Below are 26,714 nucleotides of genomic sequence, written 5' to 3' on the forward strand. Positions count from 1 at the left end.
GCCTGAGCCTGCCACAATCCCAACATTTTCCCACCAATGAAGTGAAAAATGAACCTGAATCCCACCCGTGTGTCCCTGACTGACCTCTTGGGCACAGCGGTGAAGTTGGAGAAGACGTATCGAGCCATCATGTCCAGGCACGTCTCTGTCAGCTCCAGGTGCAGGTTTTTCAAGTTGTCATCAGCCTGAGCCATGGAGTTTTCATCTGCAGAGCCCAGGCTGGAGCTGGTGATGGAGGTTTGGATGCGGCTGGAAGAGAAAGTCCCCAGGTGCCCGATGAGATGGCACCACGTCCCTATGCTCACAGATGCTGGGATGCAGCCCCTGCTGTGCATGCACGTGCCAGCCAGCACACCCAGGCCTTGGGAAACAGATTTTGGGGTCAGCCTGGTGCTGTGCTTTCCAGGCTGTCCTTGCAGCAAGGGGATTTTCTCTGAGAGACCCCAGTGCCAGCGCTCTCTGACGTTGGTGGCCCATGGGCAAGTGCACCAAGCAAGGAGAGAGTGGCAGCTTTGAGCTCCTACTATGCTGAGGGCAAGCACCCCATGACCAGCACCAGCTTCCCAGGCAGCAGGTTGCCCATGAGCCAGAAACTGGGGCACTCCACACTTCACTTTACAATCCTGTGCTTTGCTGTTTTCTCTGTTGCATCTCTTCTGTATATTGTTTTTTTCCCCTCCAAATTCAATAGCTACGTAAAACCTAATTTAACTTGAAATAGGAAAAAACATTGCACTCTGAACAGGAAACTGGCACAAGAATAGAGAGAAGGTCTGCCTTCAAATCAGCCAAATCAGCAAAGCAGTTTAAAACCATTTCTGTTTTAGGCTGGACTGCAATATTTTATAAAGACAATTCCTCATGTCATTGTAATACAAACTAAGCTGAGGCACAGCCAAAATCGTTATCACGTGGCAACTTCTTTGGCTTCATTAAGGGCAATTATCTGAACTTTTTGTTGCTACCCTTTACATGGAAAAGCAAGAGAAGAAAATCACCTCATGATTAATGGGGAAATCAGAGAATCCTGGAAGGGTTTGGGTTGGAAGGGACCTCAAAGCCCATGCAGTGCCACCTCTGCCATGGCAGGGACACCTTCACTGTCCCAGGGGCTCCAAGCCCTGTCCAGCCTGGCCTTGGGCACTGACAGGGATGCAGGGGCAGCCACAGCTGCTCTGGGCACCTGTGCCAAGGCTTCCTCACTCTCCCAGGGAAAGATTTTTCCCGTAACATGAAGTGTCAGAACTAGAATTGCAATTCAGTCACTTCAGCCTCTCTCCCCCAAACACTACATAGAGCCAAAAATAAAAAAAAATAAACCAAATCAAGTTTCACTGACAGCAATCCTACAGGTTAAGGTACAAATCTTCAGGTTCAGCAGTTTAACACTCAAGAGAAGTGATCCAGAAATATGTTTTAAAAACTGGCATCAATTATTTCAGATCTTTCATTGGAGCAGATCAATGCTTGCCATCAAAACCTGTCAGTCAATCAAATCAATCTCTGAAATCAAATCTTGTTTTCCTTAGCTGTGAAAGCAACAATTCCTATGGGCTGAGCACAGCCCTCACTGCTCTCTGGAAAGACAAATCCAGGTTTTTCATGGCATCATTCTTGAGACCAGGAGACTTCACCAGCTCCTTCAGAAGAACAAATCCTAAACTGAGGCCAGAACTAGACTGGAAGGAAGGCTCTCCATGACTCTGCAGAGCTTCCAGAGCCTCTCCTGAATCAAACCCCTGCTTGAGAGGCTCAAGTTTTAGTGAGCTGTACCCAGGATTCTCACTTGTGCAGAATGCAACCTTTTTCCTTTTTCTGTGTGTGGGTTTGTTTGGGGTTTTTTCCCCTTCACTACCTTTACTTTGAAAACAGAATCTTTGATTGCTAAAGCACCAGAGAACGTGGCCAGGTGAGCACAGACACCCAGGGTGTGACGTGGCCTTGGGAAGCCTCGGGATGCTTTCCCAAAACCCTCGCCCGTGCCCGAGGCCGGCTTTTCATGGGATAACCAAGTCATGCAAGCATCCCACATGCAAATCCACCCTGCTTCCACCCACCCTGGCAGCAAAACCTCCAAGGGCCCAGCTGCTCTTGGATTGTCCCCATCCAAAGTGCCTCTACCTGCGGACCACATGTTCAGACACACTGATGCTGCGGGATCGGAAGGCATCAACTGCAGAGGGTTCTTTCAGCTCTTTCACTGGAGGAGAGTTATTCAAGCCTTGCTTTGCATTTTTGGCTAGTCTTAAACTACTATGTGGAGAAGCACCAAGCCCCAAAAGAGGTCACAGAAGGGAGGAAACCATTGTAGGGATGTAGGTTGAAAGGTCACAGTCACAGGGTCAATATTGGGGGATCCCGGAGGGTGATGGAAAATAAAACAAATGCCAAAAAAAAAAAAAGGGAAACAAAAATTAAAACATACAAACAAGCAGAGCTGAAAGCTTTAAAAAGACAAACCACATTTTGAAAACAAGATTTTAAATGTGCTACAAAACAAATGAAATTAGTACAAGTTAAAAGAAAAAAACTGGTTGAAATGAGAGTTGGAATACTGGGCTGTTCAGCAAAGGCAAGGGCACCTGAGGGCTCCCTGGCACTAATTCCTCAAGGCTGAGGACTTTTGTGCACTTCAACCCCCTCTTGTGTTGCCCCAACTCACCATGGCTCAACACCTGAGGGCTTCCACAGATCCTAAAATGCTTTACCTGCACTAGGTCACAGCAGTTTTTAATAAGAGACAGGGACCATGACACCCTTCTCTGTCCTCACTAAGCCTGGCCCAAAGCTGAGCTCTCCCCCAAGTCACAGCACACCCAGGGCCTCCCAGAGGTGTCCTTTAGCCCAGCTCGAGGCCCTGGGGACACTGAACCCCTGTTCCAGACCCTGCCACACTGCAGAGCCCACAAACAGCCCTGGGGATGCTCCTGTGCCTCAGCCCGGGCTCCAGGGAACCCCCTGGGCTCTGGGCTGGCACAGAAAGGAAATTACTGTGCACACTGGCAAGTGCCAGGAACACGTGGGAGATGACAGCAATTAAGATCCAATTAAGATCCAAGAGGCACTTTAATTAGTCACTGAGATGCACGCCAGGCTCGGGCTAATTTGGGCAGAACAGTTGGTCCAGCAGCTCCCATCCCCAGGGATAAAATGCAGGCACTAATTTAACCCTTCTGGCTCTTTCTAAACACAATTTGTCTGCCATCCTCATCTCAGTGAGCTCTTACATCTCAGACTGCCACCTGCAGGGATCAGAATTTCTTTGTCCTTCTCCCAACAACCTTTCCCAGATAATTTTGGCCACAGCTGCTGCAGAGAGCCCAGGCTCATGCTCAGGCATCATCCCCTACACCAACATCAGCACACCCAGCAGCCCTGGGAACTGCTGGGATCATTACCCTTGGAACACCCAGCACCTCAGCTATGGGTGGGAAACATTCTTTGGGCTTCAGGACTGAAAACCAAGCCCAGAAACTTCTCAGGAAGGAAACTGGAATCTGCTCCAGGCCTTTCCTCTGTGCCCTGGCCAGAATCCATGCTCAGCCAGGCCCAGAGGCAGTGGCATCCTGCTATTCCAGTGCCTTGGGCACTGCCTGAGTACAGCCACACTCCTCAGCAGAGATCTCTGTGGAAAGTGATCCAGCAAAAGCCTTTAGAGACAGTAGTATTCCAACCTGGTAGAATTTAACAGGTTTTTTAAGGGGGAAAAAAAGGAAAAAAAAAAAGATTAGTTGGAATTCTAATTGGAGAGATGAGTGTCAAAAGCCTTCTCTTCCAAGTTTCTGGATGAAAGAGGAGGAGATGGGAGAGATGAAACACAACACAAGGCTTACAGCTGCAGCAGTAGGGCAGGGATGGTGTTTCTGCATTGCAAGACTGCTGCAGCCTTGCAGCTGAAGTAGAGGCACTTTCCCCAGGGCTCAGATGCCACCATGTGCTCACTGCTCACAACACTGAAGCAAGTTAAGTGAACCAGTTTAGGTAACCCCTGCAGGTAAAAGGACACTGGAGAAACCCTGAATGCCTTCCAAGGAATATCTTTGTCCCCTGGCAAATGTTACTTTGAATGATTGCTGGCAAGAACAGCTCTGACTTCTGAAGGCTTTGCTTAAAACTGTCATGATGGCTTCAAAAATTCAAAAAATAAAAAAGGGATTGGACAGAAAGCAGCTGTGTGCCAGCCAGTGCACTGACCTGGCTGGGAACACCATGGAAAAACACAGTACTGGCTCTCTAATTTATCCAGGTCGTTGATCACAACCATTTCTCTGGCAATCGTCTGAAAATTACTCGTTACAGATCAATCATCAAAAGAAGCTCACACAATCCACATGAACATGGGATTCTGTTATCTCTGGTATCACCCTCTTCTCTCATCTCTGCTAACACTGCACTGACACACCCCAACCTGACACAAGTGTTGATTTTCAGAAGTGAGCACCAAAAGGGCTGCACAGGCCTGCAGGACAGGCAGTGCTGCCTCAGCTGCCCCACCAGGCTGCCAGCCTGGCTGGATCCCAGCCTCTCACCAACCCCATTAGTCTTTGACCTAAAGAGGTTTACTTTGCTTGCTTACTGCACTGCTAGATGGGGATCAGTACCCAGCCTCCCTCAGGGACACGCAGGGCAGGGCGTGAGCACCAGAGCAGGAACACCAAACCCTGCTGGGCTCCAGGAGAATTTACCTCTTTGGCCTCTCATTGAGGCTGGTGCTGCGAGCCCTGAAGCTGTCCTTCTCTGGGGTGTCATCGAAGGACAGGAGCACGTTGGAGCGCAGGCCCTGTGTGGGGACAGGAGGTGACAACGTGAACAACGTGCGGCTCAAAATCTGCAGCTCAAAATCTGCAGCCCAAAATCTGCAACTCAAACTCTGCAGCCCAAAATCAGCAGCCTAAAATCTGCAACTCAAAATCTGCAGCCTAAAATCTGCAACTCAAAATCTGCAGCCCAAAATCTGCAGCTCAAAATCTGCAGCTCAAAATCTGCAGCTCAAAATCTGCGACTCAAAATCTGCAACTCAAAGCACAAGAGCTCACAGAGGTGCTGGCAAGAAAACCAGAATTCTGCAGGCTTCAAAGAGAACCTTCAAAGATCTCAGCTCAGTTTGGATCAGGTCCCCTGGGTGCTGCTGGGCTGAGCAGTGCCATTACCTTGGTGATGTAGGGGACAAAGTCCTTGCGGAAGGGCAGGCGGCAGCGGATGAACCACATGGCGATGACGTGGTGGGCCAGGCAAACGATGTACTGGTTAAACCTGCAGCAGCACAGACACCCCAGCTCAGTGTGCTCTGCTCAGCCTGGCACACTGAACTGCTCCTTCACCTACTCAGAGTGTCAAGGAAAAAAAAAGCCCTCAAAAATTCTCTTCAAGAAAAACAGGTTTTTGTCCAAGGTGATGATGACCTAGAATTGTATCATGGAAATTACAGAATGGTTTGGGTGGGAAGGGATCTTAGAGATCATCCAGTTCCACCTTCCACTGTCCCAGGTTGCTCCAAGCCCTGTCCAGCATGGCCTTGGACATTTCCAGGGACCCAGGTACAACCACAGCTTCTCTGGGCACCTGTGCCAAGGCCTCCCCACCCTCACAGGGCAGAAATATCCCTTCTTCGGGAAAAGCCTGGTGACACCAGAATGAGCAACATCCTATGAATAACCTTGAACTAAGAAGTACAAGAAAAGGCTTTCCAAGCTCTGAGTTTCACAGATGACAGAAGCACATTGCTGTGGCCTTACTTGGAGGGGTTGGTGTAGGGCAGGGAGATGGCGAAGACGCTGGCGTACTGCTCTGCCGCGAAGTTCCGGTACAGGTGAGGCAGCCTGGCCAGAGCTGCAAGAGTCCAACAGCAAAACCAGCACAGGTGAGCCCTCAACACAGCCCTTCCACACAACCCTTCAACATCCTAGCTCAGTTTAATTTCTAAATTTTTGGGTTTTTTCTGAATGATCAGTGACATGGAAGTTAAATCACACCATGCAAGAAGAAAGCAGCTGGTATTTCTGTATGGCTGCACAACACAGAGTGTGTTTCTCTCTTCAGAGCAAGAGCTTCATACAGAAAACTTGTAACAAATGAGGTGATCCAACATTTATAACCTGAGCAAGGGCATCACAGTGCATTCCATATGACCAACATCCTCCCATTCCACACAGAACCCACAACTACAGACACCGAAAAGAAGAACATCACGACTTACTTGACAGAAATTCCAGCAGAGGGATTGCCATGTTGGCCGTGGCAGAAATGTGGGTGAGTTTGACAATGAGGACGGGCAGTGCCTTGATGATGATGTCGGGCATCTCCACGCTGCAGACTGACAGCGCCACCACGCACTGGTTGGCACAGCGGTAGATGAGCCCGTGCTCCAGGCAGTACACGATCTCTCGCTGGCAGGGCAGGGAAACACTCAGCACACCAAAGAACACCCTGACAGCACCCCCTGACTCCTGGCAGCACCCCAGAACACCCTGAAGGTACCCCTGCTGCAAGGCTGGGTGACACAGCCGAGTGCTAACACTGAGCTTTAAATAACACTGCAGATACCCCAGGCCAAACTCTTATCAGGGAACTCAAATCAAGTAGGTAGTTGAGACTTAAAGTTACTGATTTAACAGAAATTCTGTGTTTATAAGAGGGTAGAATCACTCAGTGACCTGTGAGGGGGGAGAGGTGAGGAGTGAACCCACAGTTAATCCTACATGGAGTCACCAAAGTGTTTTTTCACCAACAAAAGGCAGTGTTACCTTGCACTCCTGTCTCCTAACCAGCTCCCAGGCTAAACCATGCTGTACAGGCTCTGCCCTCCCTGCAGCCTCCCGTGTCCCCACACCTGCTTGGCTTTGTCCAGGTAGTTGTGGTAAGATATCAGTGCTGTCAGCACGGGGACCACAGCCAGGTGCAGATCCGTGCGGGAAAAGCCTTCGGGGGTCCCGTGGAGCCTGTCCGTGGTCTTCTTGTCTGTGAGCTGACAAATCACACAGCCAGTCAGGGCACCTCTCACTAAAACACCCTCTGAAAGGCAGCAGAAGGCACTGCCCACAGCTCCCCAAGACCTGTGTATACATATATCCATATACATGCATTAAAAGAAACAATTATTACCTATTCTGTACCTAGAACAACCCTCATAAACAAGAGGGTGAGTAAGGATTGACAACCAGCCTGCTAATCTTTAAAATATTATTCTGAAGACAAAAAAAACCACTCAAAAATCTCCTCCAAGCAATTCCCAAGCAAGCCAAGGAGCTGGGGACTGTGCTTCAGTGGCATTACCATGTTGCTCAGTGCAGAGGCCAGCTGGTCTATGTTGCAAGGAGAAGTTAAAAATAGCACTTTATAGCGGAGGGACTCGGGTAATTTGTTGAGAACCAACTTCAGCACCTTCCAGTCTGTCTCCTGCAAAGACAGGAAATGTTAAGCTTGAAAATTTTTGCATGATTTCACTTGAGTTTGGAAGATCAATCAAACTGCAGACAATGTGTCATTTCCTAGGCAGATGTAGGCCTTGTCGTGGTTGATACAGAAAAAGAAGTCACAAGTTTCTCCCTGTCTGTCACCCAGCTCGAGGTGCAATACTGGCACCACAAACTGGAAGAGGAATTATATTGAGATCTGACAGCCAGAATCCAATTCTCCAAAGCACCAGCACCAATTAACTCCCAGAGCAAGCCAAGCCCTCAGCACAGAACTGTGTCCAATGCCACCCTCAGGAACAATTCCTATTTACAGTTTATTGCTGATGAAACATTCACAAATCCTCAAAACACCTCACAAACTCGCAGTGGGAGAGGTTTTAATTCCAAATGCCCTTTCAGAAGCAGGATGGCCTCTTGGATCTTGTTTAACAAGCTCAGCTTTTGCCCTTGCCTGCTCTGAAGCAGTGCAGGGAAAGCTGTGCTCATTTTCTGAAGAGCTGCACTGCTGCTCCCACTGGTGGCTGTGAAGCTGCACAATCACACCCAGATTTTGAGCAGGAGGAGCAGAAATTGCTTTACAGGATACATTTAAGATCTCTGGGCTGGAATTTGACAGGCAGCTGGTGCCAGGAGGGGACAGAAAGACGCCAGGAGTGGACAGAAGGATGCCAGGAGGGGACAGAAGGATGCCAGGAGGGGACAGAAAGACGCCAGGAGTGGACACAAGGATGCCAGGAGGGGACAGAAAGACGCCAGGAGGGGACAGAAGGATGCCAGGAGTGGACACAAGGATGCCAGGAGGGGACAGAAGGATGCCAGGAGGGGACATACCTGCTTCAAACACTGCAGGAGGACCCCAAAGACCATGGAGTAGGGCAGGTGTCCCACCCGGACGGTGCCACCCTGGGAAGGCACGCTGGGGCTGCCTGAAGGTGGGGACAGGGTGCCAGGGGGCTTTTTCTCAGAAGCCCTTTTCTCTGCCTCTCTGCAGCACAGAAAGGGAGAAAAATACAGAAAAATACACGTCATTTTTACAGCTTATTCATGTGACCTACAGCACCACCCTGTTTGGGAGCCAGGTTAAAGATTGAACAATGTAATCTGCATTTTCAATTTTAAAAAGCACAGGATTGCTCAGCAGACACACTGCAATCAGCCAATTTGATCAATAAAGGATTTTTCTATCTAATTTAGAAAGATAGCTTTTGGGGTGTGTTACACAACTTTAGACAAGCCATAAAATTAAAACTAGCCAGATTTGTACAAATCATTGAATCAAATTCAGCATGGAACTGGTATGAGGCAAAAAATTGCACATTTTTGGGGGAAGCTTTGTGAGCAGGAACTTAAATTTCATGTCTGAGATTGAGAGCTCTGCAGGTAAGTGATTTGTAAGAACAGTTCACCAATGCCTTACTGGTTCAGACAATCCTAGTCTGTAAATACAGACTGGTCTTGGATGTGGAAGATTTAGAAAAATTGCAGATTGTTACTGATGGAACATTGAGCTCAGCACACAATTTAGTCTGGAAACACAATTTAGTTTGGAAAACAACTTTTTAAAAATAAAAAATAAATTAAGAAGTGTCCAAGGCCAGGTTGGGTGGGGTTTGGAGCAGCCTGGGACAGTGGAAGGTGTCCCTGCCCATGGCAGGGGAGGCACTGGATGAGCTCTAGGATCCCTTCCAACCCAAACCACTATGTGATTCTTTTGCTAAACACAATGAGAAACCTACACAAAATCACAGAGGCAGTAGGGGCTGAACCTCACTGCTCCATCCTTGTTGGCAAGGCCCAGGCGGTGCAGGGAGTCAGCTCGGAGCATCAGCAGGAAATCAAACACCTGCAACAAGGAACACACTGGAGTCACTCAAACCTCAGCCACTGCAATACTCTCCCACCCCTACATTATATTTTTCCTGGCGCAGAAGGATTTTTAAGAGATGCCACAGCTTGTTCTGCAGGAGGCATCACTGCTGGCATCACATCGCATTTACACCTGTGTGAACCAAGGAACATTAATTCTACTTCTTGCAAGCCCCAGAGCACCCAGTCCCCACCTTTAGCCAGGAACCCAGCGGGCTGTGCAGCTCTGGGGGCACAGGGGCTGCTCCTACCTGCAGCCTGATGCTGCTGGCCACGGGCAGGCTGTAGCAGAACTTGTAGTGGCGCTGCACGTGCTGGATCAGCATCTCGTACACGCGCGTGGCGTGGCTGGAGGGCAAACTGTACAGCTTGGTCTGCAGCACAGAAACACAGACACACAGCCCTGTCACACCCCTGGGCTGCACTGCCACTTCCAGCAGAAATGCAGCAAAAGCTTCATCCTCACTGAATGGCTCTGGAAGGAACATTGTAAAGATCCAGAGCTGCTCCAGAGAACAGCCGGCTCTTCAGCACAGTCCAGGACATGCTGCCCAAGCACAACAGATCTATTAAATCCACTCAAGGTTATCAGCTCCTCCTTTCTGCTAATTTATGGCCACATCCTCCCTCCAAACAGGAAAATGTGCTGGGTTGTGCAGTGGGAGTTAAGAAAATGCAACACTCAGCAAACAGTTCCACAGTGCTCAAAATCAAAGCACTCACCAAAACAAGACTTAAAACATTAAATAGTTAAAAGTCAGAATATTTAGAGTGGGAGAAGAGTTATCTAAAAAGCCAAGTCTTGCAGAAGAGTATTAGGAACAATCTGTGTTTAATGCTCTGCAGCATTTACCTGAAGAATTATGAGGAGCCCAAGAACTGCTGTCTTGACATCCTCCAGAGAAGCTGAATATGACAGCAAGTCCCTCTCTTCCAGTTCAGAGGGAGATGACAGAGAATGTGCAGCCACCTTTGAAAGAGAAAAGCAACACGTGGTTGAAACCTGCAGCACATCCTTTCTCTGTTTCCATGCTGGAAGCCTCAGAGCCTCAGGAAGTCACCCCTGCTGGGAAAGCTGCCAGCCCTGGAGGTGGAATTCACCTTCTCAATGATGTCCAGCAGGCTGTTGAAGTGGTGAGTGTTGCAGCCTTCAGCCAGGTCCACCAGCAGCTGAGTGGCCAATTTTCGGACCTGGTGGTCTTTGTCCTCTGGGATGTGAGCCAGCTGGGAGATCACCACCAGGTTTATCAGCTCCTCCTGCAAGAGGACAGACCCTCCCAAGCTGTCAGATGTTCAGCACGTTAGAGAAACAACTGCAAACAAAACAACTCAGCTATTCTGGTAGCAGGCTTGCTCCTCCACTGCTTCATTCCTTCACCTCCCCTTCCATCCCACAGCTATTTCTGTCTGCCAGCCCTCCAGATATTTGTGACTTTATTGAACTTTTCAGTGCTTTGGGTTTTTTCTGTCCTAGAGATCTGACAGCCCAGGCTCAAACAGACAGGGATTTCTAGGCCTTGGTTCTTTGAGAGAGAGAGGAAACTCCAACAGCTTCATGTTGTCACAAATCTTGAAGGAACCCAAGGAGCATCTCTGCCCCTTCCTGCCCTCTGACACTTTGGGCACATCCTGAGGAGATGAAGACATCCCTGGATATCCCCAACTTCTCTCTTACAGAGTTTCCATCTTGGACAGCAATTAAACTGCAAGCACCAAGACCAGTCACTGCCCAATATGTCCAGTTCCCATCCTTTTACAAAGCTTTTAAATCAGCTTTGAAACTCTGTCATCGACTGTCAATTCTTCCAAAACAAAACAGACATAGATTTAACAGCCTTAAAACAGGGAAGCCAAGACACAACAAGGTTTGTCCTCAGAACCCTGCAGCTCCCACTGCAAATTGCACATTTCTGTATCCAGCTAAGGACAAACAATGGCAAATCCCCTCACAAGCATCCCAAAGAAACAGCTCTGTGTGGGATTGAGAGCCCAGGGCTGTGCCTTCCCCACGGGCAGAGGGGATGTGAAACCCCCAGGACAATGTTCTACCAAAGGCTTTCCCACCACCTGAGACCTCAGCTGGCCCCCAGGCAAACACACCTCATAGAACTGTCTGTTGATGCTCAGCACAAAGGACAGCACATCCAGGACCTTAATCCTAACAGCACTGCGGCTCTCGTTCCTAAAACAGGAAAAGCAAATCCAGAATTAATAAAATAAGAGTTGTTGGTATTTAGGGAATGGGGAAAAGTAAAACTAAAGGAAAATAAGAAACTTTGTCAGAGTTGGAGCAGTAACTATGAGAGATCACCTGAGCCCTGAGTTAATGTCTCTACACCTGAAATCAGATTCAAGAACAATTGGAAATTCAAATCCCAGGTCAGCTTTCACTCCTTCTGCAGACCTGTAATTGCACTTTCTCATTTCCAATCCAAACTAGGAAGCACATGGCAGAAGAACAAGTGCTCTGGTGAGCGAATTTAAAAGCAAACACATGGCACTGAGGAAGAGCTGCTCTTTGGCAGCATTTCACAGAGGAGACACAAGTTTGTTATTGCTCTGGGTTGATGTTTCAGAGCACAGAATCCCTTAGGGAGCACCAATTCAAAACCAGATAACTGGAATACTGGATAGCCATATGCAACCCTAATGCTTAACAGGAAAATCTTGTTTGGTGTCAGAACTACAAAGTGCTGTGGAGTGGAACACAACTGCCTAAGCTAATTGGAATAGTATTGAATGGAATGAAAGAGAAGGAGAAAAAAGCAGCATAAAGAACTCAGGGGAAAGATTTTCTTCTGTTAAATAACTCCTTTCATGTGCTCTGCCCTGGGACTACCACACTTCTCAGCAGCCACTTACTGACTTAGAACTTCAGAAAACAAAATCACCTAGCATGACAAGGTGGCAAGAAACACTTGAAAGTGCTTCTTAAATTAAGAAGTTCCCAAAGTTATGATTTCCTACCTGAAGAATCTCTCCATTAGGAGCTGCAGGTTGTGGATCCAGCCATCTTTGGCAGGGTGGATGGACTGAGCTCTGTATGTTATCAGGTTTAACACAGAAGATTCCTTCATGGAAAGACCAAGCAATGTTTTTATTGCATAAGTAAACATAATAAATCCATTTCCCCAACCCCCTCCATGGGAATAAGGCTCATGGAAGTCCTTGCTGGGGTTTTCTGACCATTTCCTATTTTAGGACTCTCAAATTTCAGCTGTAACAGAACAAACCCAAAAGGAGGACAATAATAAAGCCTTACTGGTCTCTGATCGGCACATCTTTCCACCAGCTCAAAAAATCTCTCTTCAGAGCCATGAAAATCATTCTGGTCACAGAGCTCTTCTACTGTGGTCAGAAGATCATGTACAATGGACTTCAGTTCTTGGCTCTCCAGAACCTGAAAAGAGACAAAACCATTCCTGTAAGAGTTCCACCCTGCCAAAAAGTGCTAATTTTAAACACCAACAGAAAACTCAGAGAACCACAGCAGTGAGAACCGGGCTAAGCCTTTCTCATCTCCCCCTTCCCCAGCGCACAAACAGATCAATCTGCAGAAGGATTTATGGCACAGCCCTGGCACTGAAAGCACCTGCAGGCAGGCCCAGCACGCACCTGCAGCTGCTGCAGCAGCCTCTCCATGATGTCCAGGAGGATGTCCCAGGTGACAGCCTGCAGCCCCTTGCCATACTTCTTGATCAGGCGTGTGATGGACAGAACGATCTCGTAGGACACGACGGCGTTGGGACAGGTCATGGCCTGCAAAGCAAAGCCCTTCATCAGTGAGCAGGTGGGGAGCAGAGCCCTCAAACCCTCTGCACCCAAATGCAACAAGCCTTGTTAATTAGGGAATCGGCCTGGAGGCCTGAGATAAATCCATCTGGGTCCCTGCACACACAGAGCACAGAACCACCTTCTCAAAGCAGTTCTGCTCTCCTGCGAGCAGCTGTGCCTCAGATGGCAGACACAGCCCCATCCTACAGGCAGACAAGGGGATTAAAGGCAGTAATTCCTGCTTGAGGCACCCAGATGAGGAAATTTTGAGAGCTCTGAGGCTTCCCCTGCAGACAGCCTCCCTCACTTCTTGTACCACCCACTGGGAAGAGTGAAAGTTGTTGCTTTGTATTTTATTTTTTAAGGTAAAGCACCACAATGTAGGTATTTGCTAGAAAGGATTCAGATTTTGCTTTTCTGGCCAAAGAAGTGCAAGGAGGAGGCCTCAGCTACAGACACAAATCCTCTTGTTTACTTGTTTTACTGTTTCTCCCTGCTTCACCCCACACCCAATTTTTCCCTCTCGTCCTCCAGTCCTACAAAGATCCCTTTGGTGTAGGGGGCCACGTTTTTGGTTTGAATTTTTCCAAGTAATCAAAAAGTCGCCCCAGCATCCCATCCTACCTTGAGGAATGAAGGCAGCACTGAAGTGGGGGAGTTCCTGAGGGAGTTGAGGCGATGAGCCCCCCACAGAGCCATCCCAACAAAGAACACAGCTCCTCTCAGCAGGGCTGCATCTGCCATGTAGGATCTAAGGACAGGGGGGAGGCAAGATGCCACAATTATTTCAGCATACAAAGTCAATAGGAATATGCCCTGTCCCAACAGGAATTCCCAGCTGTTACACATCAGGGCCTTGCACAGCAATGGACAAACATGAAAAGCAGCAAATCATTCACCACAACTTTAAACAGAGGGAAATTAAATTCAGAAATGCCCTAAATGAGCACTTCAGCAGAATAACTAGAAAGGGAAATTATTCCTAAGCACCAGAACCTTCAGCTTGTCCCGCTGAGGTTGGTGGCTCCCCATCCATCTCACCAGGCCCTTCCTGAGTTCCCTGGATTCCTGGATGCTGCTCCCTTACCTGTCTTCCATGATCCTGCACATGTTGTAGATGGCACTGTGTCCCAGGTGGGTCCCCAGGAGGTTGCGCATGAGCTGCAGTGCAGAGAGAACACCTCAATCCCCAGCTGTTCAAACACTCAGTGCCTAAACGTGGATTAAATGGCCATGCTTCTGAGTAAACATGACCTGCCTTTCCCTGCCACAGCAGCTGAAACCAGGGGAGAATCCCATGGACATAACACAACTTGCACTAATGAGAAGCTGATCCCTCAGTACTTCAGCAAGTTTTAATTTTAATTACTCTTCAAACCAAGCTGAAACTGGTGGCAGATGTGCCCAGGTCAGTCTGGCACCTCATCCAGGGGTGAATTCCTGAAAGCAAGCAGAGTTCCTGACCTTCCAGCAGGGCTCACAGAGCTCCTTCACGTTGATGGTGCGGCACAGGGTGATGATGAACACGGGCAGGTTCTCCGAGGGCAGGCAGTTGTAGCAAACAACTGCATCCAGGACTTGCAAGGAAATCTTTGGGAAAGACAAAAGTCAATCAGCCAGGTCAAATCCACACCTGGCACACCCAGAAAATCTTCTGGAAGTCAAAATGGATGAAGATATTTTGGGGTTTTTTTCTTTCTAAAAAGCACTGTCGATTCGTTTATCAAATTGATTAATGCTCTGTTTGCTTTGGAATAAATTATTGGTGTGTGAGATTTACTGGCTTACAAATAATATAATATTGCATCAGCTCTCTTGAAAGATGAGAATAAACCCAGAGTCTGACGATCTGATTTTGTTTGTAGAAGTTACAAAGAACTTCAAAGAGTTCTGCAGTACTAAAAGAAGCTCAGATCACTGACCTCTATGTCCATAGATGATGAAGTCTGAATGCACAAGAGGCAGATCTTGCTGTTAAGAAAGAACATTTAATTAGAATTGTTTGCTCCACATGATTTTAGGCAAATTACAAAGAGTCAGAGCAGTCAGGTTAATTGCCATGCTATTTAACTCCTCACTGCCCTTCCTGGGGCAATGGTGGTGACAGCCCAAGGGACACTGAGCTCTGCAATCTCTTTTATAAAGTCAAAGGGAGACTTAAATGCAGCTCAGGTAATGCAACAGCACAGACCCTTGTGAGACTAAGCAATGCAAACAGGCCCACCCCATGGAATGGGAATGGGAGAAGCACATTTAGTTAAGCTGAAACAGACCTGAACACCGCGAGAACTGAAAATCAAATATTTGTCAGAAATCACCTAGGATGAAACAGATCCAGATGGGGACAAAAATATCCCAGTTGTCTGTGTATTGATCTGTAACTTTCTCTATGTAATTTACCAGGAATAAGCAGGTAGGAGTTAAAAAATCTAACTTACTGGACCATGTCAGCTACATAGTCTTCCAGGTAGCAGCTATTAAATTTCACCAGGTTCACCAGAACCAGGAGGAACTCAGACGTCAGCCCAACATCCATCCACTGTAGCACAAAATCAGCTAAAAAAGGGAAAAAACCCTGTTACCTTCTACCCAGGAGTGACACCACTACTTTTTGTGTTATCACTGGGTGTCTCTGCCTGGATTTTGCCCCCCAGACTGAAGAGGAGTTGGGACAATGCTCACCCAGCTCCTCCTCCAAGTAGGTGATGTAGCGCCCGTTCTCCGTCAGAGCCTTGAACACTTCCAGCCGCTCGTGCACGTCTTCATTGGAGGGGTAATCCTTAATAACCTTAAAAAAGTGGGCTCTGAGGATGCCCAGCCTCTCACCCTGGAAATGAAAAAAGGGAAGGGGTTAAGGCCTGGACATTAGCAAGGTACACCTCAGTAATCTTCATGCTTTAAATCAGCTTTTTGTTGAATCGATGCCTACTCCCTTCATAAGCACCCACCCCTGCTTTCTCAGAACACTGACAATGACAAATTTGGGCTGATTCAGCCCCATGTTTGTGCAACACGTTGGGAAATCTGAAGAATTCCTTGTGTGCTGAACTTGGCCAGGCTAGAAGTGTCTCACACAGAACCCCTTGCATACCTGAAACATCAAAACCAGCTGCAAACTGGGACTAGAAGGTCTGGGCAAAGACCACATAAAATCTGCTGAATTATGCTGAACTTAACCCAAAGTATTTCCTCTTTCTCAAGAGCGTTACCCCAAACCAGAACAGCTTTCTATGAGCTGTATGAAAAGTTTTGCTGCGAGGTCAAACCAAGACTTAAAACTAAAACGCTTCCTCTTCTCATTTCTGAGACGCAACCAAAATTACAAGTATGAACATTTGTAGAGAAGAGCTCCCTGGTGCTTCTCCCATTTTCCCCCCTGCACAAAGCCCAGTTCAGGTCAGTGTCCCCTGCCCCGTGGGGCTGCTGTCACCTGTCCCTGGACGATGGACTTGAGCAGGTGGAGCACGGCGTGCCTGGCCTCGGCGGGACGCTCCGGCTGCAGCATGTCAGCCACCACCTTCCACACGGCCTCCACGGCGTGCTGGGGGCACAACAAACACCAAAACCACGGCAAAAGCATGAGGCAGGGGAGCTCAGCTCCTCCAGGAGCTCCAGCCAGCAGGGCACAATGAGTGATGGCAATCCACGACCAAGATCCAGGGGCTCCACGTGCGGGGCTCTCTGCTCTGAGGGACACTCACCCACCTGGTCACACACTCAGACCAACCCCAGGAGACCCCAAATCCAGCCCTACACCCCGGGAACTGCAATTCCTCATTCCACACTCAATGCAAGTGGGAATATTTGTGCAGAAGCCTTCACCCAGCTACAAGATGAGTTAAAAACCAAGTGGGGGATGCTTATTAACAAGCCAGGAGATAAGGATATCTCTCCAAACATCATCTCCCATGAGCTGTCCTGAACATCCCCAGCATTCTCCTTCCAGGATGGTGCAGGAAGCCCAACAGCTTCATCCCCTCTGCTGCAGAGCTGGAGTGTTGGGCAGACCAATTCCCTTTTACAGCACAAAGCAGCCTCTGGGATCACCCATTCTAAAAAGCTTTCTAAACAACAGGAGTCCCTTACAATAGTCTGAGAGCTGCTGCTTTAATTTCCATCCTTTCAATACTCACTGAACACTTTGGAACTCACCTCTTCAATTTTTTTGGTTTTTGCCACTTCACAGATTTGACTGATTGCTCGTATCCTGTTACTCAATCCACACTCTATGCTCAGTTCCTGGAAAGAAATGGAGAAATAGGCTAACAGTTTATCTTACCAGAAACACTTTTCCATTTCTCCAAGGGGAGAAGCAATTCTGGTCTCCTTCTCCTTTTTTTTTGCATTTTCCTCCTCGTGTGCCAACGATTCTGCTTAAAGACTTGTGGTACCAATTACTGGAATCAATTATTTTATTTTTCATTTCCACAGCACTGTAAGGTTTCCATAAAACAGAAACAGTTCCCAGCTTGTGGAAACTGCCACCACAGAAACTTCATCAAGCTCAGACCATAAAAAACTGAGGGGTCAGGGAAATAGCCTGTAACCCAACACAACAAATATCTCCAAAGCATTCAAAGAGGGAATAACTCAAATGCTGGAGCTGCAAAGTAGGTGAGTTCTACATCCAGCTCACTAGAGAATCAGGAGAGGGAATCATGGAGAGGAACTGAGTGCCAAAAAACCAGGAAAGGAGCAGGACCCCCTCAGCTGAGGTACCCCAGGCACTATCCCCACCTTCACTCCACTCAGTTCTCACACCTTGAGTATTTCTGCAGTGATGATGAACTCTGTCTGCTTGCCCTCCGAAGACTTGGAGCTTCCCCGGGATGTTCCCAGCCCCAGGAGGTTCCTGAACTTCTCCTTCAGCCCGGAATCCTTGCTCTGAGGCTTTGCCATGGCTGCCCAGCGCTGAGGCCCTGCAAACACAGAACAGGGCTCTGCTAAGGGAGGCCCAAGGGGGATATTTCAGCAGGGAAACCCCAATAACAGCATCACACCAGGCTTCTTCAAAGAGCTTGGGTGCCTTGAGCCTTTTCAAACATGGGAGAAGCCCAACACTGAGGAAACACAAGGAGCTTGTGCTGCTCCTGCCTTCGGCACCTGCATCCCCCATGGAACAGGGACCTTTGGGACACCCTCTGCTGGGAGCTCTGAACACCCAGCCCAGCACACAGGATGACTGCTGCAGCATGTCCATGTGCACACACTTTTTGGAGGGTGTGAGCTGGACATTTGTTCCCAAAGCAAAGGCCAAGCACACCGTGCTGTGCTGTCAATGTGGAAGTGAGGAAGGACCCAGAAATCCGAGTGCTGGAACATCCAAGTGCTGCCAGGCAAGGGAAAGATGGGCAAGAACAGGGATGGCATTACAACAACAACTGCAGAAACTGCCTCTCCCTGCCCGACCCACTGTCCCTTGGGGACCCTGGCCCTGGGCACAGCACCCTGTACAACCCCAGAGCCCCAGGGACATCCCATGGCCTTCCCACAGCCTGGCACAGCAATCCCTGCTGCTCCTGGGGATGCACCACACAGCGTGTCCCTGCATCCCGGGGCACATGGCATGGACCAGCCCAGTGTCACCAGGGGACATGGCAAGGACCCCATCGCAGTGTCACCAGGGGACACACCATGGACCCCATCCCACCATCCCCGGGGACACACGCAGCCCCCAGCCCTCTGCCCCCAGGGACACTGGGAGTGCACCTCCCTGGGGACCCCCACAACCCTAACCCACCCCGGGCGATGGCACATTGTGCCCCACGACCCCTGAACAAGCCCGAACATGCCACATCCCATCCCAAGCCGGGACATGCCACATCCCACCCCAAATCCAAACACGCCACAACCCACCCCAAGCCAGGATATACCATAAGCGCTTAGGGACACACAACGGGGGACACATCCCAGACCCCGAACACAATGGGAGTCACACCCCAGACCCCAACAAACACAACGAGGCTCACACTCCACACCCCGAACACAACGGGGGTTACACTCCACACCCCGAACAGACCGAGGGTCACACTACAGATCCCAAACAGACCGAGGGCCACATGCCAGACCCCAAACACAAAGGGGTCACACCCAGACCCCAACAAACACAACGGGGGTCACACTCCAGCCCCCGAACACACCGCGGGTCACATCTCATACCCAAACAAACACACGGCGGGTCACGGCCCGGGCCCCGGACACACCGCGGGCTCACAGCGCGGCCCCAAAGCGCGGTCCCCTGCCGGGGCCGGCTCCCCCGGCACTCACCCCGAGCCCGGCCCGGCCCGGCCCGGTCCCGCCGCCCCCGGCCCGCTCCGCTCGGGGCCCGGTGCCCGGTGCCCGGTGCCCGGTGCCGGCCCCGCCCCGCGCTCGCCCCGCCCGTTCCGGCAGCCCCGGTGCGCCCCGGGCCCGGTAGTTCGCGGGGCCGCCATGAGCGCGGCCCGGCCCGGCCTGCGGCGGCTGCGCTCGGCCCGGGGCGGCGCGGGTACGGGCAGGGGACGGGGTACGGGACAGGGGACGGGCAGGGGATGGGGTACGGCACAGGGTACGGGCAGGGGATGGCGTAGGAGGCTGGGAATGGGGTACGGGCAGGGGATGGGGTACGAGACAGGGTACAGGACAGGGCAACTGGGGGTACGGGACAGGAGATCGGGGTACGGGACTGGGAATGGGGTATGGGAGAGGGGATGGGATACAGACAGGGGATGGGGGTGTGGATAGGGTTTGGGTGTACAGGCAGGGAATGGGGTACCGGAGAGGGGATGGGGTACGGGACTCAGAATGGGGTACGGATAAGGGATGGGGTACAGGCAGGGGATGGGGTACGGATAAGGGATGGGGTACAGGCAGGGGATGGGGTACGGGACAGGGGATGGGGTACAGGCAGGGGATGGGATGTACGGACAGAGGATCAGGGTGTGGGCAGGGGATGGGGTACTGATAGGGGATGGGGGTCTGGGTCAGAGGATGAGGATACAGGATGAGATGGAGAATATGAAGGTTTCCTGGGGTACGGGAGGAGGGGATCAGGGACATGGGGTGTGTGGGAGAGGGGGAATCGCTGGTACGAGAAGGGGGGATCGGGGTGTGCTGGGCACGGGGAGCGGCTGGGGCTGCACCAGGCCCAGGCATGGCTGTGACAGGGGCTGGGTGTCCTTGTCACGTCCCCCTTGGAGTGAGGGATGTAGTTGTCTTGGGCTGGGGATGCACCTCCAGCAGCCTCACCTGTGTTTGGGACACTGTCCCCATGGTGTGACGTGTGACCCCACTGCTGTCACCTGTTGCCATTTGTCTCACAGGTCCTTCCATCCTCCCTCACCCTGTGCTGGCTCTGCTTGGGGCCGGGGGATGCTCAGGGTTTGGGTTGGGACTCAGGGCAGGGAACTCGCCCTGCTCAGGGTCCCCTTGGTGGATGGTGGCACATGGGGCTGTCACCGAGCTCTGTGCGGGCCGCTCTCCTGAACCTGGAATCTCTGCCATCCACGCAGGGAGCCAGCTCCAGGGCACGCCCGCGGTGCCGAGGAAGAGCAGGAGGAGGAAGAGCGTGGCCATTGCCTATGAGGCAGGGCAGGGCGAGGGGGCCGAGGCGCGCTGGGAGCCACCGCAATGGCGGGAGCAGCTGCAGCGCATCCGCCAGATGAGGAGCGGCAGGGATGCTCCCGTGGATGAGATGGGAGTGCACAGGTGCTACGACACCAGCGCGCCTCCAGAGGTAACCCAGGCATTGCATGGGGGCAGCATTCCCACAGGGAACAGCATCCACGGGTGACAGCATTCCCATAGGGAGCAGCATTCCCACAGGGAACAGCATCCACAGGGAACAGCATCCACAGGGAACAGCATTCCCACAGGGAGCAGCATCCACAGGGAACAGCATTCCCACAGGGAGCAGCATCCACAGGGAACAGCATCCACGGGTGACAGCATTCCCACAGGGAACAGCATTCCCATAGGGAGCAGCATCCACGGGTGACAGCATTCCCACAGGGAGCAGCATTCCCACAGGGAGCAGCATTCCCACAGGGAACAGCATCCACAGGGAGCAGTATTCCCACAGGGAGCAGCATTCCCACAGAGAGCAGCATTCCCACAGGGAGCAGCATTCCCACAGGGAGCAGCATTCCCACAGGGAACAGCATCCACAGGGAACAGCATCCACAGGGAACAGCATCCACGGGTGACAGCATTCCCACGGGGAGCAGCATTCCCACAGGGAGCAGCATCCCCACAGGGAGCAGCATTCCCACAGGGAGCAGCATTCCCACAGGGAACAGCATCCACAGGGAAAAGCATCCACAGGTGACAGCATCCACGGGTGACAGCTCTGGCAGGCACACGAGAACACAGCCTCCCTCGTCCTCCTGCTACCCCTGGATCTGTCCCACTTGGGATGTTTCCAGGACAGAAACTGGATCAGGATCAGGGCTGGGATTGGTCCCAGAGGATGTGATGAATGTGAGGGGCAGTGCTGCTTTGTGGAGCAGGCTGGCAGGGCATGAAGCCATGTTCTTATTTTCCTTAAAAATCTCTGTAGGAGTCCAGGGAAGGTATCCAGCAAGGTGGCTGTGGAATGCAGAGGAATGTGTGGGGCAGGCTTGGAGGGGCAGTGGGAGGCACTGGAGCGGGGATGTGGGGATCACAGAGTCCCAGAATTGATAGGGTTGGAAATGACTGGAGACTGACCAATCCAACCCCATGGGCTTGGAGCAGCAGGAGCCTCTGGAGTGGGAATCATCCAGAGGGGCAGTGGGACGTGCTGGGCTCTGAGGGAGGGCTCTGGAGGACACAGCTGGACAGCCCTGGCACAGGGAATGCTGTCCTTGCTGCTCCCTGGAGAGAAGGATGAGCTGTGACCCCGCACCAGGCAGCATCACACGCTCTCAGCCGCGTGGGCTGGCAGCTCTGGGACCACATGGAAATAGCTTCTCTTCCCTGGGGAAGCTGCCTTGCTGCTTCCAAGAAAAAGTGGATGTTGTAACCCTCAGCTCCTCACACCGTTTCTCTGTACCCCGACATTATCCTGTTTCCACACATGCAGGGATTTTTCGTGGTGCACCTGGTTTTGCAAGTGAGAATTGTGTCCCACGTTATCCAGGGTCATTGTGGGTTAGTTGCATCATCCTCCTCACTCTGGTGGGATGGAATCACATCTGGGAAGAAAGAATTGGGAAATAGGAGGTGATGGCCTGGCTAAACCCTGCGTGGCAACAGCAGAGGAGTTCCTGGGATTTGTCCTCCTCCTCCCAGTCTCTGTCATCCCAGTTGTTCAGATTTGGTTCCCTGAGGAGCTCACTGGAGCCAGACACGAGTTCCTACTGCAGCCTGGTGGGAAAGGGTTGGGATTTTCAAAAGCTGCTTAGAGCAGACATTGCATGAAAAATCATTGGCTGTTTGTGCCCGTGCATCCTGTGGCTCTCCTGGGAATGCCATCCTCAGGGAAAGCTATGTCCAGCCCTTTGTGGCTCAGCACTGTCTTAGGAGTATTCCAGCAGGCAGAGCTGCTCCCTGCCCTCTCACAGGTACTGACAGCTGAGCTTGAAGGGATTTCTTTTCTCCCTTTATTGTGTGGTGGAATTAGAAGGTTATGGATTATTCCTGTTGGTTATGGATTATTCCTGTTGGGTATGGATTATTCCTGTTGGGTATGGATTATTCCTGTTGCAGTATTCCAGTCTCCTGGAGGCAGATTAGGCTGAAGAGTGGGAGCACACCCTGCCCTGAGGGTGGTGCAGAGCTGCTGGATCCCCCAGGGTGTGTCAGTGTCCCCTGTGTGCCCTGTGTGCCCAGGTGAGGCGGTACCAGGTGCTGCTGGCCCTGATGCTCTCCAGCCAGACCAAGGACCAGGTGACGAGCGCTGCCATGGGTCCCCCAGGGTATCTCAGTGTCCCCTGTGTCCCCTGTGTGCCCAGGTGAGGCGGTACCAGGTGCTGCTGGCCCTGATGCTCTCCAGCCAGACCAAGGACCAGGTGACGAGCGCTGCCATGCTGCGCCTGCGCCGGCGCGGCCTCACCGTGGACAGCGTGCTGCAGATGGACGAGGAGAGCCTGGGCCACATCATCTACCCCGTGGGCTTCTGGAGGGTCAGTGCTGGTCTGATCTTTTAGGGTTTTCTAAGCTTTTTGATGGTTACATTCGTGTAACGAACTTTCTTACACGTTTCATGTAAATAACGTATTGTTTTCTATTTTTTTTATGGAAGAAATTTGGTGGATTGTTGATTTGTCTAGTGTCATTGGAGAGGTGGCACTTTCACCCTCCAATCCACTATCACTTTTAGAAGTCTGTAAATGTTAAGAGTCAAAAATTACGTCTCTTTTTGCCTTGAAAAGAGCAGTGTGTCCACACTGTATTATTTCATGTCCTGTAGTGACAGGTGAGTGCAGGATTGCCACACAGACACAGAGCCTCCGTGCCTTCCTCTCTCCCCTGGAATCAGGCTAGAAGCTGGATTTGACACCAGTTTTGGCACTTGGTATTGCCAGCAGGATGGGATTGTTGGCTGCAGGGCCTGTGCAGGAGGAGGTTGGAGCTCCCAGCTCTCAGCATTTTCATTTCATGTAGAAGCCAAGGCTCTGTCTCCTGCACAGCTCCCATGTGTGGCCTCACCTGTAACACACACTCAGGAATGGTTGCTTTCCTGGGCTGTGGGTCTGTTTTCCCTGTGTTGCAGGGCAGCTTGGACTGTGTGCCTCTCCCCTTGGTTTTGCAGAACAAGGTGAAGTACATCAAGCAGACCACGGCCATCCTGAAGCAGAAATACGGAGGGGACATCCCAAGCACTGTGGAGGAGCTGGTGCAGCTGCCAGGAGTTGGGCCCAAAATGGCCCATCTGGCCATGCACATTGCCTGGGACAGCGTGGCTGGCATAGGTAACCTGTGCCTCTCCCAGCCCTCTCCTAAATCCCAGCCCATCCCCGGCAGAGGGGCAGCACTGCAGCCCCAGCAGCCTGCTAACACCCCTTGGTTCAGTACCTGGCTAAGGGAGTGATGTGACCCTCAGCACTCGCCCAGGGAGCTGCAGGATGTGAGCAGCTGCTGTTCCTCCCCACATCTGATAACAGACATCCCCAGGGGAAGTCACAGCCCTGGGGAGCTGGTGCCAGATGGGGCTGGACCATCACCTGCAGGTCCTGCCCTGGGGCCCCAGGGGACAGAGGAGTGTTCCAGAAGGATGGGAGAGCCCTGGGAAAGGCAGGAGGAGCGGGTGGGTGGGAGCTGGAGCCTGCAGCCCCAATGGTGACCATCAGCTGGACAGGCTGTGGCCCCTGCCCTGCATCCAGCAGCCCCTGGGCTCTGTCCTTCTCCTGCTGTGGGGGAGGGAAGTCCAGAGGCAGCCAAAGCAGCCAAGTGCTTTCCAAATAATTGTGTGCTCGGGTTTGATTTGGGAGGCAAGGCTCAGTCTTCCTGTTTACAGCAATTTCCTGGGTTTTGCCCAATTAGCCCCAGAGACAGGTTTATCACCGCTGATCTAACAATAATACACTTTGCATGCAGAGCTTTTGAGCTCAAAGCACATTATAAACACTGCTTTAAGCCTCCCAAGCCCTCTCTGCTGGTGGGTATTATGAAATGTGTTTTCCATGCGGGCAGGGGAAGGGGCAGAGAGCACAGTTTGCGTAACTCAGCTGAAACTCTGGGAGGATGGGAACGTGCAGAGGGAGCAGGGGCCAGGCCTGTGCCTGCTCCATGGGGCTGGGGAGCCTTAGGAGAGGCTGTGTGAGCCCGGGGAGGGACAGACAGACACCCACCCCAAATGCTTTTGGCTGCAGGCCTGGGAAGAAAATGTTTGTTCTTGGAGTGAGCCCCCCCTGCCCTGTGCTCTGTCCCAGCTGGGTGCTCTGCTGCCCCAGGGGGCTGTGACACACACCTGGGGCTCTGCTCTGTCCCCTTGTCCTGGGGGCTGTGACAGACACCTGGGGCTCTGCTCTGTCCCCTTGCCCTGGGGGCTGTGACACACACCTGGGGCTCTGCTCTCTCCTTGTGTCCCGGGGGCTGTGACACACACCTGGGGCTCTGCTCTGTCCTTGTGTCCTGGGGCTGTGACACACACCTGGGGCTCTGCTCTGTCCTTGTCCTGGGGGCTGTGACACACACCTGGGCTCTGCTCTGTCCCCTTGTCCTGGGGGCTGTGACAGACACCTGGGGCTCTGCTCTTGTCCTGGGGGCTGTGACACACACCTGGGGCTCTGCTCTGTCCTTGTGTCCTGGGGGCTGTGACAGACACCTGGGCTCTCTGCCCTTGTCCTGGGGGCTGTGACACACACCTGGGGCTCTGCCCTGTCTCTCTCTGCGCCTGCCCCAGCTGAACTCTGGCTCTCCCTCCCCAGCTGTGGACACCCACGTGCACAGGATCTCCAACAGGCTCCAGTGGGTGAAGAAGGAGACCAAGAGCCCCGAGCAGACTCGGGTGGCACTGGAGGAGTGGCTGCCCAGGTGTGTCTGCACACAGCCCTGCTTGGGGCTGCATTTTGGCTCCTTGCTCCTTTCAGGCTCGCAGCGTTTCCCCTCTGCCCAAGCCACAGCAGCAATATCTCACCTGTGTGCTGGCTCTGTTGTTATCAGATGGATCAGGCACCACCAGGGCAGCTCTTGATCCCTCATTTTTGCCTTGCCAGGTTTACCACGTCCCAGGCCAGGTGCTGTTCCTTGCTGAGCCCAGTGGCCAGAGCAGCAGGGCTGGATGCTGGCCTCACTGGTGGTTGTTGTTCAGTGTCAAACACAGCTGGCACAGAGGGGCAGCCCCACACCTGGCACTGCTCCCCCCAGCCCAGCAGGACCAGCAAGGGTTGGGAGGGCTGTTCCAGCAGGGATCTGGCAGGGTTGGGACTCACCTTCAGAAGGGACAGACACAAGGGAAAAAGGATCCCATTAGCACCACAGGCTGTTCTCACCCCTTCCAAGCTGCATGGCAATGGTGCTGTTTGTCCCCCCGCTGCAGGGACCTCTGGAAGGAGATCAACTGGCTCCTGGTGGGCTTTGGGCAGCAGACCTGCCTGCCTGTGAGCCCTCGCTGCAGCCAGTGCCTCAACCAGGACATCTGCCCTGCTGCCAAGAGACCCTGAGGGACCATCCAGCCTTGGCAGAGCCACAGAGCTGCTTGGGCCTGGCACGGGGCTGGCAGTGTGGCTGCAGGGACAGGAGCCTGCTCAGCAGCTCCAGGAACAGCCACTGGCCACGGCTCAGCTCTGCAGAGGGAAAAGGGGCTTGGAGAGGCAGCAACCCTGCTGGGACAGAGCTGCACGCTCCAGCCTGGCTGAATGGCTGAGCACAGCCCAGCTGTGCCACTCTGAGTCACTGCAGGGAAAAGCTTTGTCCTCGGGGAGCTGCTGCTGCTGCTTGTAAATATTGTTTAATAAAGGTGGTGAGGGCTTTTTGCACCCACGAGTTTGCTGGCATTTGTGTGGCACTGGCCGAGGGGAGGAGAACGTGGGTGACCTGAGCAGGGCTGAGCCATGGCAACCCTGCCAGGCTGAGAACAGGGAGCAGAACCTACCACAGGACAGGAGCTGGGCCAGGGGACACCCAGGGTGCACAGCAGCAGGAATTCCTTCATGGGAAAGGCTGTTAAACACTGGAAGGGGCTGCACAGGAGGGTGGTGGTGGAGCTGCCATCCCTGGAGGTGTCCAGAGCTGGATGTGCACTCAGAGCTCTGGGGATGG

The 26,714-nt window shown here is 51.9% G+C and overlaps 2 protein-coding genes across 6 annotated transcripts in view; one reads left to right on the plus strand and one right to left on the minus strand.

Moving 5' to 3' along the window:
• Nucleotides 1-19,377, minus strand: part of TSC2 (TSC complex subunit 2) — a 33,214-nt gene extending 13,837 nt beyond the window's left edge. For 2 of the 4 annotated variants that reach the window (XM_058035950.1, XM_058035948.1), the window contains exons 1-27: nucleotides 19,323-19,377; nucleotides 17,817-17,974; nucleotides 17,208-17,294; nucleotides 16,486-16,596; nucleotides 15,738-15,882; nucleotides 15,494-15,611; nucleotides 14,978-15,026; nucleotides 14,520-14,645; nucleotides 14,143-14,216; nucleotides 13,680-13,806; nucleotides 12,897-13,040; nucleotides 12,544-12,681; nucleotides 12,249-12,352; nucleotides 11,382-11,463; nucleotides 10,383-10,538; nucleotides 10,135-10,251; nucleotides 9,533-9,655; nucleotides 9,152-9,258; nucleotides 8,247-8,400; nucleotides 7,273-7,395; nucleotides 6,830-6,964; nucleotides 6,197-6,386; nucleotides 5,736-5,829; nucleotides 5,151-5,253; nucleotides 4,686-4,780; nucleotides 2,122-2,253; nucleotides 85-249 (exon numbers count right to left, since the gene is read on the minus strand). In XM_058035950.1, the coding sequence (XP_057891933.1) occupies nucleotides 85-249; nucleotides 2,122-2,253; nucleotides 4,686-4,780; nucleotides 5,151-5,253; nucleotides 5,736-5,829; nucleotides 6,197-6,386; nucleotides 6,830-6,964; nucleotides 7,273-7,395; nucleotides 8,247-8,400; nucleotides 9,152-9,258; nucleotides 9,533-9,655; nucleotides 10,135-10,251; nucleotides 10,383-10,538; nucleotides 11,382-11,463; nucleotides 12,249-12,352; nucleotides 12,544-12,681; nucleotides 12,897-13,040; nucleotides 13,680-13,806; nucleotides 14,143-14,216; nucleotides 14,520-14,645; nucleotides 14,978-15,026; nucleotides 15,494-15,611; nucleotides 15,738-15,882; nucleotides 16,486-16,596; nucleotides 17,208-17,294; nucleotides 17,817-17,954 (3,137 nt within the window). In that variant the 5' untranslated portion in view covers nucleotides 17,955-17,974; nucleotides 19,323-19,377. The remainder of the gene's footprint in view (nucleotides 1-84; nucleotides 250-2,121; nucleotides 2,254-4,685; nucleotides 4,781-5,150; nucleotides 5,254-5,735; nucleotides 5,830-6,196; nucleotides 6,387-6,829; nucleotides 6,965-7,272; nucleotides 7,396-8,246; nucleotides 8,401-9,151; nucleotides 9,259-9,532; nucleotides 9,656-10,134; nucleotides 10,252-10,382; nucleotides 10,539-11,381; nucleotides 11,464-12,248; nucleotides 12,353-12,543; nucleotides 12,682-12,896; nucleotides 13,041-13,679; nucleotides 13,807-14,142; nucleotides 14,217-14,519; nucleotides 14,646-14,977; nucleotides 15,027-15,493; nucleotides 15,612-15,737; nucleotides 15,883-16,485; nucleotides 16,597-17,207; nucleotides 17,295-17,816; nucleotides 17,975-19,322) is intronic. The other 2 variants (XM_058035949.1, XM_058035951.1) reach the window with 2 other exon arrangements.
• A 107-nt stretch (nucleotides 19,378-19,484) lies between these two features.
• On the plus strand, nucleotides 19,485-26,431 carry NTHL1 (nth like DNA glycosylase 1). 2 transcript variants are annotated; one of them, XM_058035524.1, is made up of 6 exons: nucleotides 19,485-19,539; nucleotides 20,543-20,766; nucleotides 22,964-23,134; nucleotides 23,764-23,923; nucleotides 25,382-25,487; nucleotides 25,993-26,431. In XM_058035524.1, exons 1-6 carry the CDS (start codon nucleotides 19,485-19,487, stop codon nucleotides 26,114-26,116), a joined length of 840 nt encoding a protein of 279 aa, XP_057891507.1. In that variant the 3' UTR covers nucleotides 26,117-26,431. The 2 variants fall into 2 exon arrangements, with proteins under 2 accessions (XP_057891507.1, XP_057891506.1); XM_058035523.1 differs by lacking the exons at nucleotides 19,485-19,539; nucleotides 20,543-20,766 and adding an exon at nucleotides 21,349-22,805 and having other exon boundaries at nucleotides 22,927-23,134.
• The last annotated feature ends 283 nt before the right edge of the window (nucleotides 26,432-26,714 follow it).

The sequence above is a fragment of the Melospiza georgiana genome, chromosome 16 (genome assembly GCF_028018845.1).
Source record: "Melospiza georgiana isolate bMelGeo1 chromosome 16, bMelGeo1.pri, whole genome shotgun sequence".
NCBI classification, from domain to species: domain Eukaryota; kingdom Metazoa; phylum Chordata; class Aves; order Passeriformes; family Passerellidae; genus Melospiza; species Melospiza georgiana.